General features: G+C 45.0%; 1 protein-coding gene and 1 long non-coding RNA gene across 2 annotated transcripts in view; one reads left to right on the forward strand and one right to left on the reverse strand.

Annotated features, from left to right (window-relative positions):
- Positions 1-9,030, reverse strand: part of LOC108505860 (protein BEAN1-like) — a 52,703-nt gene extending 43,673 nt beyond the window's left edge. The window contains 2 exon segments of the mRNA XM_017832268.1: positions 7,522-7,596; positions 8,997-9,030. Coding sequence (XP_017687757.1) covers positions 7,522-7,596; positions 8,997-9,027 — 106 coding nt within the window. The 5' untranslated portion in view covers positions 9,028-9,030.
- Positions 5,296-10,334, forward strand: LOC108505861. The gene is made up of 4 exons (XR_001877611.1): positions 5,296-5,501; positions 5,916-6,030; positions 9,660-9,744; positions 10,027-10,334. It is a non-coding gene; the product is annotated as an uncharacterized LOC108505861 (long non-coding RNA).
- Positions 10,335-10,604: the final 270 nt, after the last annotated feature.

The raw sequence follows: 10,604 nt of genomic DNA on the forward strand, positions 1-10,604 counted from the left end.
CCTAACCCTAACCCTAACCCTAACCCTAACCCTAACCCTAACCCTAACCCTAACCCTAACCCTAACCCTAACTGTCCTGGGTTATAACACTGAAAGAGGAATTTTCCCTTCCCCTGCTTTCCCTGTAAGAGAAAACAGAGCTCGGAGGGGGGAAGGGAGGTCATTAACATCACAAAAGATGTGGCTGCCCTAGGTTAATTGCCAATTAACCAGGGGCGGGGGCGGTTTCGGGGAGGAGAGGAGGCAGATGGTGTTCGGGCCAGGAGACGGAGGGACTGTTTTCGGGCTTTTCTGGAAAAAAAAAATCCCAAATCCTCATTCTTGCCTGGAGCCTGGCTTTGAAACCTCTGAGCCAGCTGTGGAAAATCAGTGGTGGTGAAGAAGGATCCTCCAGTGACATGGAGGTGATTTAACAGCCCTGGAGCTTGGCAAGAGAGTAAACAACACATGGCACATGTGGGTTTGGTGTCTAGGGCTCTGCTCTGCTGCTGTGATTTATCTGAGGATGACACAGAAACCTGTGCAAAACACGATACAAGGAAGACAGATTCTCATCTCTCTGGTGGCTCCTTGCACTCATCAATTCCTTAGTATTTTTACATTGATGGCAGCTAAAGAAAGTTAAAATAACCTTAAATCAGGGGAGAGACACAGGATGTCATTTCAATCTTATTACATACCTTGACACTGCCTTTAACCCTGCATTTTAACATGTGGTCCTTGGGAATCATAATTTTGCATGCTTGAAAATCTGGGAAAAAAGTTGTTATTTCTACCTCTACAGATGCATCATCTTATGCCTCCCACTTTGGGAAAATTTCCAGTTTACAGATTTCTTCCTTCAAGAGAAATATTTTCTTTAATCAGAAGCACAGAAATGTGAAATTAGTGTGGATTTTTTTTTTGCTTATTTGAGGCATCTGTCAGGTTTTTAGACATCTTTCAGGCTGGCTTATAGGATCAAGTGGCAAAAGTACAGTTTCTGTTTAGGATTGTGCTGTTCTAAAAGGAAAGCATTTTCTTAAAAGTGTCTATGTATGTACAAAGTCTTTGTTGGTGGTATTCTGATTTTGTGCTCTCTCTAAACATTGGGACATTTCTAACTGGGGCTGATGCTCAGAGCACAGCCCACACACCAAAGCACGAGTGTGCTGTGACTGCATTTTCAGTCTCTTATTGGATGTCCCATATTCTTTCTAAAGGAATATCTGGGTCCACAAACACGAGGAATACATTTACTATGAGGACTGTGATTAGTGTAGTTAAAATACTCTCCCAATGATGTACAAAAGGCTTCCCAAACAGCTACTCTTGCTGCTCCTGTTTGCAGGGTGTGTGTTCCTCCTCCAGCACCAAGTTCAGGCCAAACCAGAAACACTTTTGATTCCCGTCCTTCCCAATGTGCCTCTCTCAGGCAGAGCTGGAATTACAACATCAAATGACTGGATATCACTTGTCAACATGCAGCTGCAATAAACCAGCAGTGCTAATTTTCCTTTCAGAGCTTTATTGTCTGTTCAAGGCAGGAGGGTTTTAATATTTCTTTGCTGGGCAGGGAGTGAGGGTCTCACTGCATAATCACTGCACTGGGAGAGGCAGATTTCAGGGCAATTCATTAAGGAGAAACAAGGAAATATGGTTTACAACTATCTAGAAACTCCAGGCTTTTCTGTTGGGCCTTCTGTGACCATCTTTTTAAATAAAGCTTGTACTTCTTGCCAGTATTTTTGGGCCAATGACTTGCACACTGTGGGTGTTTGGAGAGTGAAAATGGCCAGTCTACCTCAAGCACAGAGTGTAACTTTGTAAATAACAACAAACAGGGAGCATTTAGCACAAAATACTGACTTCTGCAAACAAGAAGTGATGGTTAAGTGTGGATTAGAAGCAAAATTCAAAATGAGGTGGTCATAGTAAGAACAGGTCTTCCAACTGTCCTCACAATCTGCTGGTTGCTCGGCCATGTGCTGTGTTACTCTCTCCCATAGAGGACCTGTGATCTCTTTTGTAAAGCTCCTTTCTTGGAGACCCTGAGTCCTTGCTGTAAAAATCCCTTCCCCAGTGGAAGGGAGACACCCCTGTATTTGTCATCCAATATGAAAAATATTACAGTTCCTCAGTAAGTGGATTTGTTATCTAACCATAAAAACCATACTGTTCTTAAGTGAGTGGAAGCTGAAAATTGAAGTGTAACTTCGGAGTATTCCTCTCTTGTCAACAAGTCAGTGCCAGGTAATGGACAGATACCAATCCAGGAGAGCCAGGCTTTCTCCTTATATTGCCATGGAATACAAAGCAATTAATATTTCTGCCAAAATTTTTTTCTCTTCCCTCCTTTTGTTTTATCTGGACACCTGTAATGTGGAAGGACAAGGCCAGTTACTTTGTGCAGGATCCAGCATGACAAAGCTTCAGTCTCAGCTGGGTTTTTTAAGCAGAGGAAAGTTTGTAGCAAATTTGCAACTAATTAAAAATAAAGCTCTGATGCTGAAAACCTGTAAAGATCAGATGCTTGGAGAGCTGCTTCTGTTGAACCACAAAACTAAGATTAGTTGCTAATGAAGAAAAAAACAATTGCTGAAAGACGAATCCTTATTTTAGAGAGAGGAATAAAGGAATTAACATATTTGCAGCTAAACCCAGCAACTAAAAGATAAGGAACTTAGAACTAAAGAGCCCACAGAAAAAAAATATCATAAAGCACTATTTGCATTAAGAGTAGAGAACAATCATGGGGCTTTGGCTGGAATGTCCTTCAGCAAATTATCTTCACACAGGTCCTTGAAGATTGTAGGGGTCATGATGTCATGTAAGGTAATTTTTAAAAAAGTCTGAGGTGTTTCAGGAAGTTCTAGCAAGATATGTATTAAGTCTTGGAGCTAAAATCCCCGTTGACAGAAATGCTGTCAAAGCCAGCTCAATTGCTTTCTCCTGCCAGCTCAGAGTTGGAGGCCAAGTTTTCAAAGCACCTGAGGACAGAGACTCTGTGCAAGACTCCCAGAGGTGTCCACCTCTCCTTGAAGGATGCTCTGCATAAAGGCATCTGGCCATCCACTGCACTTTTAGGTGCTTGAACAAACAGCTGCATTTCTCCCCCTACCCTTCTCTGAGAAGTTTCTCAGCATGGCTGTTTGTACCAGCTTGATGGGATCCCCTCCAAAAACTAAAGCATCATTTCTCTTCATTTGATAGGGGCAGGCTGGGACTAGACTCTGGATGTTTGCCATGAAGGTCCAGAGGAATGAATTCTAATGTGTTATTCTCTCCACTAAATAAAAATCAGAACTGGGAGGTGGGAGTTGGGAGAAGCTGCTTTAAACAAAACATGAAGTCAGTAGTTACAGTGCAAATGAACAATTTGGAGTTTTCAAGAGACATCCTGTATGAACAGGAGGATGAGAAACTGTCAGGCTTGAAGGGAAGTGAATCCATTTATTAGGCAGATTCCAGCCTAATAAATTAAAAGGTGATAAATGTATTCTTGGTATAACAGATGATTTCAAGCCACCATAAAATAAATTGATGGCAGAAAGATACTGAACAGGATATTACTTATTAGAGGAGAAGAACAAAGAACTGAGGTGAGGTTCTGGAGACCTGAGAACATCCTTCCCTTCTGCACAGCTGCAGTCATTAAAACATGAAGTGCATGTGGAAAACTGCAGGGATACATGGGGTGTGCCCTTGGGGAAAGGGAGGTGGGAACCTCTTCAGCACTGTCAGGAAACATCCACACTGAGAAAAAAATACAGTGAATGAAGATAAAGATCTGGGGATCAAACTTTGCTGTGCTCTGAAGAAAAGAGGGGGCAACTACAGCATGTTTCCCTCACTGCCTGCTGTCACAGACCCACATGGTTTCTGGCAGTGTTGGAGAAGAGACTGAGGATGGGTGGCTGACGCTGGTGCTTTGATCACTGACACTTCTCAAGGGGATGCTGTGCTGTGCAGAAGTCTCGGTGCAGAGCCATTCCCTCTGTCTCAGACTTCCTGGCATCACGTTCTCACTCCAGAGACCAACTCCCAGCAAAGCTGCCACACCCAGGCTGAAACCCTTGTCTTTCTGCATGTCCCAAACCTGGGACAGCCAAGAGAACTGCTGTGAGGTACTTACACCCCACCCTGTTTCTTCCCCTGGGTGAGCTGAGGCAGCAGTTCCCCTGGTGCAGGTGAAGTTGTGGGTGTGCTCTGGGGAGTTGTGCTGGGGGTCAGTGGGAGCTTGTGTTCCTGTCCTGGAGAACTGCATTAGACTGGCTGAGCTGGGACACCATTCTGCTAAAAAGACAGGATTTACCTACAGGCTCCCTAGCAATGGAAAGAGTGTTTTATTCTTGCTGTGTACAGAGAGATTTCCTTGTTTATGAGTAGTTTATTCAACGTTCCAGTGCAGCTCCCAGTGACACACAGCTGGCAGTCAGCTGGGCTGGCACTGCTGCTCCCTGAGCTCTCCCAAATCCCCAGGGACAGCATTCAAAGGGAACACTCCAGGGCCTGCTGGTTCCAGGATGGTCATTCCTTCACCTTTCCCTTTAGGAGGTGTCTGTCCCTGTGGTGGGAAATCCCAGGTGGGATTTCATGCACAGAGCAGAGCCACAGCAGGAATGATTCTGTTCCTTCCTCATTTTGTGAAAGAACTCTGGTCACTGGAATAATTCTGTAGGATCTCCAGAGGTACTAAGACAGGAATCTTAATGCTGGATTTGAAAGCACTGTCTTTATATTTCCTAGTTTTGGTGTTTTTCATTCAGGTCTGTAAATGAACCTTTTACATATCTCTGGACATTCCTTGTGCTCTTGGATATAAGAGTGAATATCATTAAATGGGTTTATCATACAGATTTAATATTTGAATACATAACTATACAGTTTGGATAATAACTATCTTTCTATAATACCTGATATGTATTGGCAACTTGGATAACTCTTTTTGCTTTTACCTATGTCTACAATCAATTCCTTCAGAGACAAATCCCAGAAGTGCTAGGAAGGAGGTAGAGGAGGTACCAATATGAAGGAAAGGAAGGCAGTTTGGGTAGAAACATTTTTCTGCCCTTTTATTTATCCGACACTTTTAGGCCCTCTTCATTCAAGTATTTGAAACAGTGACTGAGGTTCATGACTGCTGATTAATAATGATTTATATTTACTGTCAATACTTTCTAGAGATAAACTTGACTTAACCAACCAAACATAGCTGATCAAAACCTAGAAACACTTGGCGAAGAAAATCCTGTGTTTCTCTCAGAAACAAACATCTAAAGCAACAAAGCCAACAGCAAAGTTTATTTCTGATCAGAAAGGTGTGTTAAATGCTGAGCCTGCCAGTGGCTGAAGTCACAAAGCTCCATTCCTGCCGGGACTTTGCTCCTGTGACTTCACCCCTTTGTCCTGGACAAGAGCAGGATTCTCCAGGCACGGCCCTCTCATTGTGGAAAGAGCTGCAGTTCTGCTTCTGGGCCTTTGCTCTTGCTCAGGAAATTCAGTGTTGGGGGAGTAAGCAGGTTCAATCCCTGGCTTACATGAATTCTCTATAGCTGAGGAGTCCACTGAGAAGTCGTCCTGTCGTACCTCCCAAAAGCCTGGGACAGCTCCACTCTCTTTCCATAGTCACTATAAGATTGAACCATGGCCACAGTTTGGTTTGGTTATTTTCCTGGCCAATGCCTACCTGGCATTTTGTTAATATTATCTTCTTTGTCAGTAGAACATTTCACAGTCTGAGCCCTACAGTAATTAAAGAGAAGAGCCCTGGTGGAGAGGCCCAGAATGTCGGGCCTGATGAGCTGTATCAGTAAGGCCAAAGTAAAAAAACACATAGTCTACAAACTTAATTTTAAGAGATATAAGTGCCCATTTGGAAGTGAGTGCAATACTCAGCCTGCTCTGAACTGTTTGCTACAACATTTCTATTACAGAGCTCCATAACCTGAAGCCAGTGCAGTAAAAGCTGTCCTGCCATGGAGGAGTGGGAGGGAGAGTGGCAGGGAAAAATCCGAGTTAGGGGCCAAGGATCATGAAAGCAGAGAATAGGTAGGAAATAATGGTTTTCATGTATGAATTCCAAACTAAGCACAGACTGGCTACATATATAATGAAGTGCTATGAAATGTCATTTTGTGCATCATGTAAACCCAACATTACTCTCAACATCATTTTTGGAGTATTGACCTAAGCACACCGTGAGTATTTTCTCACCAAGTCTTCAGGCAGTTCACTAACAAATGAGGAGGCTGCCACATGTAGCATTTACACTTTGCTGTTATTTTTGTACTGCTATTATGTGTTTTCCATGACTTAGGTGGTGCCAGTTTTTCATCTAGTAGGTAGCCAGAGGCTGAACAATTTTAATCAGCAGCTGCTAATTTTGCACTCACTCTTCAGCCCAATTTTAACAGGTTTTTTGAGGAGTAACCAGGCAGTCTGAGAGACAACACTTGGCACTGACTTGGTTTTGCACTGTCTTCACTTTTACCAACCAAACTCTGCTCCCAGTTACCAAAGGTTTCTTAGGGGTAGATCCTACAAATACCTGGTGTTGACAGAAGCTGGTCTTGACTCACTAATTTCTCCAAGTTGGTAGGTTGTGACAGCAAGTATTTAAAATCTTATTATTTCTAGTATGCGAATGATAGTAGCTCTCTCACTTTGTTGTTCTTTTATGCACAGTCCCAAGTAAATAAGGGAACTTCTTGTCTGTTCTTTCTTTAAACCTTACACATAATCTTATGTTTTCTCATCCGTTATGGGCATCTTTGATTGAACATGGTTACAAAGTCAGTCTAGTTACAACATGGCTTTTCTTGAGCTGCAGCACTTGCTCCAAGAGGGATCTTGAGGATTTTAATTGGTGTGTGTCTATTTTTGTCATTATTTCTTCCATCTAAGACATTGAACATGCTACTCTGTTTCCCTGCATTCACATGGTTTTCTGCCAAAATAGGACCAGTGACACAAGGATAATTGGCTCCTTCAATGCTGTATTTCCTTTTCAAAAAGCCTTCATGTAATAACTACAAAAGGCAGTCATAAAAAGGAGAGTAGAAGCAAGTCAGATGTCAGGAATTGTTTTATTTCAGTGACTGGAAGTAATTTTTAGCCACATTTTTTTCACTAGTGGGTGCCAAAATGATATAAATTTTGATTGATGTCAGTGTGCTCCATTTGTAAATCAGTTTTAGCAGCTATGTGCTAATCTGTTGTTATGGGAGAAAATGCTGAAAAAGAGCATTTTAATTTTTTTAAAAATGAAATATTTAAGTACTTGTACCTGACACAAAATTTATGGTCCTCAATTTCAGACAATTCTGTAATTTCTATGAATTCTGTCTTTATAAATATTACAAGGTTAAGCACATTTCTGTTAACTCAGTTGTTTCCTTAGTCAGGAAGCTATTTCCTTTTTAATGGGTTGATGTGTATCTGGTAGAGGACTTTTAAAAATTATATTCCTACAGCTGTATATGACTGCAAGGCATGCCATTAGTGCAGTATAAAAAAACATAAGAAAAGAAGATTACTTACGGAGATTGGAATAATTACTGCCTATTCCAATACCAGTGGAGCTTCCAGAGATGAGAGGAAGGTGGAAGAAAAGAACTAGGGAAGGAAAAAATAAGAGAAAAGTCCTTCATAGCAGTTTGGGGTTTTTTTGCAACCAGATGTCTGTTGAAGACACGCTGCGTTAATGTGTCCCTGCTCTCTCTGGGCAGGATTGCACATTTCAGATTCTGAGTGTACACAGAGATGTAGCTCAAACAGAGGGGAAACACCAAACCAGTCATTGCTTCCTACTCCAGGAATCACTCCAGTTCAGGAAATGGTGTGAATACCTCTTAGATTCAAAACCCCACATATAAACAACACTGTGTTATATAAATATGTTGATTATTGGTTTTAAGTCAATCACCAGTCCCTGAAACAGGCACCTACCACTGTTAAACCAAGTAATTCCCCTAATTTCTTTAAGTGCAGCTTAAATGCATCAGGTTGGTGTGTGTCGAACTGGGCTGGAATAAATTTATTGTAAAATTTGATACCAACCCTCCCCCTATGCATTCCAGCTTTAATATTTATAACTTGCACTTAAAAGATTTATACTTACAGGCAACAAAATGCACATGAGTAAAACGTGTCCGAAATAACAGAAATCTTTAGATTTCTCAGAAGATGGGCTCGTTTGCATTGCAAAGCTGAGTTCTGGCAGTGACTCGGGTGTGACCCAGCCCTTGTCCGGGGGCTGGGCTGTGGCACCCCGGCTGAGCCCTGTCCCCTGTCCTTGTGCCAGGGGGGTGCCCCTGTCCTTGTGTCCCGGCTCCTGCCCCTCCGGCGGCTCCGCCATCCCCGGCTCTGGGGCACGGCCGGGAAGGGGTTTCTCCCTTTTCGGGAGGGGTTCCCGACTAACAAACTTTCTGCGGCCGGGCAGGGTCCCGTGGGGTGCGAGACCTGCCCCGCCGGGCCCCGCAGCTCCCGCGGCTCCTCCTGCCTTACCCGGCTCGGCTCCTGCTTTACCCCAGCACGGTTCAGCCCCTTCCTTACCCCAGCACGGCCGCTGCCTTTCCCTGGCACGGTTCATTCCCCTCCTTTCTCCAGCTGGGTTCAGCCCCTGCCTTACTCCAGTCCTGTTCCTTCCTTTCTTACCCTACCCATGTTCAAACCTTTCCTTTACCCCAGTCAGGTTCATTCCCTTGCTTTCTCTATACCGGTTCATCCCCTTTTCTCACTCCAGTCCGTTTCATTCCCGTCCTCTCCCCATCCAGATTCATCCCCGTCTTTACTCTATCCCTATTCATTCTCTGCCTTTCCTCATCCCGGTTTATCCCCATCCTCCCCCATCCCCGTCTATCCCGTTATCCCCCCATCCCTGTGCATCCCCGTTCCCCCCATCCCCGTCCATGCCATCCCCACCCCATTCCTGTTCCCCCCATCCCAGTCCATGCCATCCCCACCCCCTCCCTGTCCGTGCCCCCCTCCCCGGCCCGTGTCCATGCCCTCCTTACCGCAGCCCGCCGCCGTGCCCGCTCTCTCCATGCGCCCCCGCCGCGCTCCCTGCCCGTGCCCTGCGCCCGCCGCGGCCGGAGCGGGGCCGTGCCGGGGGGGCCGGTCCGTGACCCCCGCCGGGCGGGCAGGGCCGGGCACGGGGGGGCTCGGGGCCGCACATGCCGGGGGGGCCCGGGGCGATCCCGCCGCGCATCCCGCCGTGTGCGGGCCCCGGGAGCGGGGAGCGGGGATGCTGCGGGGGTTTCGCCGCCCGGAAAAGGAGCCGTAGGCGGATAACGGCGCTGGAAAGCCGAGTCCAGCCCAGCACTCGGACTGAAAGGGAGGGACTGCCTGGAGCAAACCCGCGGGGATGGACGGGATCAGCTGGCAGTGCAGAGGCAGGGAATCCGTGGGGCTGGATAGGGATAGGGGAACAATGTAGTCTGGAGTCTAGCAAAGAGCGCTTTAAAATGGTAAGATCTGCTTGTTACCAGGGATCTTGGAAACGTTTCCCACTGTGGGTGATATATGCCCTAGTGCTAGAGAGAGAGGAAACAGGGCTGCAGCCGGTACCAAAGCCGAGGAGCTTCCATAATTGTGTGTTTACCTGTAAGAATAGGGTGTGAGCTTTTTGAGGTAAACAATGCAGTGGTGTGGTCTGTCAGCAGTTTGGGGTTTTTTAGGATCCGAGTTCCATTGGCAGTTTCTGTCTGTCGGGCACACGCTGGACCTGAAGGATCTCGCAGAGTGGCCGCGCTGATCCTGCTGGTGAGTGAGGGACGTGGAGGTGGAGCTTCACGAGTGTGGAGTGTGTACCCAGACCTCTTTGCTTCCCTAGCCCGAGGTGACTTTGTAGTCCAGAGAGCAAGTTCCCTCACGTGGGAACGGCTCTGAGCTGTTAACTTCTCTTTGGTTCAGTAGTGATGGATTCAGGGCTGTGCTGGACTTTGGGGTGGATGTAAAACTTGTGAACTCTCTGGTCTTTCTGTAAAAAGTTTCCTGCTGTCATTGATCACCTTTTTTTTAAATTTTTTTTCTTTTATTTTTAAGTCTAGGGAAGCATTAAGTGAGTACAAGGCAATTGAAATCAAGGTTTAGGGAATGTTACAGGTGTGTTTCCTCATGGCTCCTCTGGACAAAACTGTAGTACCCGAGTACCCTAAAAGGCCTTAAGATGCTGCTGCAGAAGTTATCTTCTGATTCACTTTTTCACCTCCTCAGAACATTCAACTCCTTGAAAGACCTTTTCATTGCAATTCTTTATTTAATAAATGGAAACTGCATGGCTTCATTTTAGGGCTCTTTGTTGTTTGGCCATGATATGAAGGTGTGAATCTGCATATGCAGCAGATAAGCTGATTTCCTGTATGCTGGATTTTGGATATGTGCCCTCTTGGCCTCATTCTGCATCTGAAGAATCATGTGCATGTGTAATGCTGCACTCAAGGATAATAAAATATATTCTCCACTTTAAATTTCAGGAATTTCTAATGTTTAGCCCTTCTGCAAATTTTGGTGATGACATCTTTCCCCACTGGCACCCTACATTTGCTCATGATACTGGTATTAACTTTAGTCCTGGCATAAAATCTTGGGGTTTTATATTTGACTGAAAACAAACTGTGGGA

This window comes from Lepidothrix coronata, unplaced genomic scaffold (assembly GCF_001604755.1).
Source record: "Lepidothrix coronata isolate B3197 unplaced genomic scaffold, Lepidothrix_coronata-1.0 Scaffold200, whole genome shotgun sequence".
NCBI lineage: Eukaryota > Metazoa > Chordata > Aves > Passeriformes > Pipridae > Lepidothrix > Lepidothrix coronata.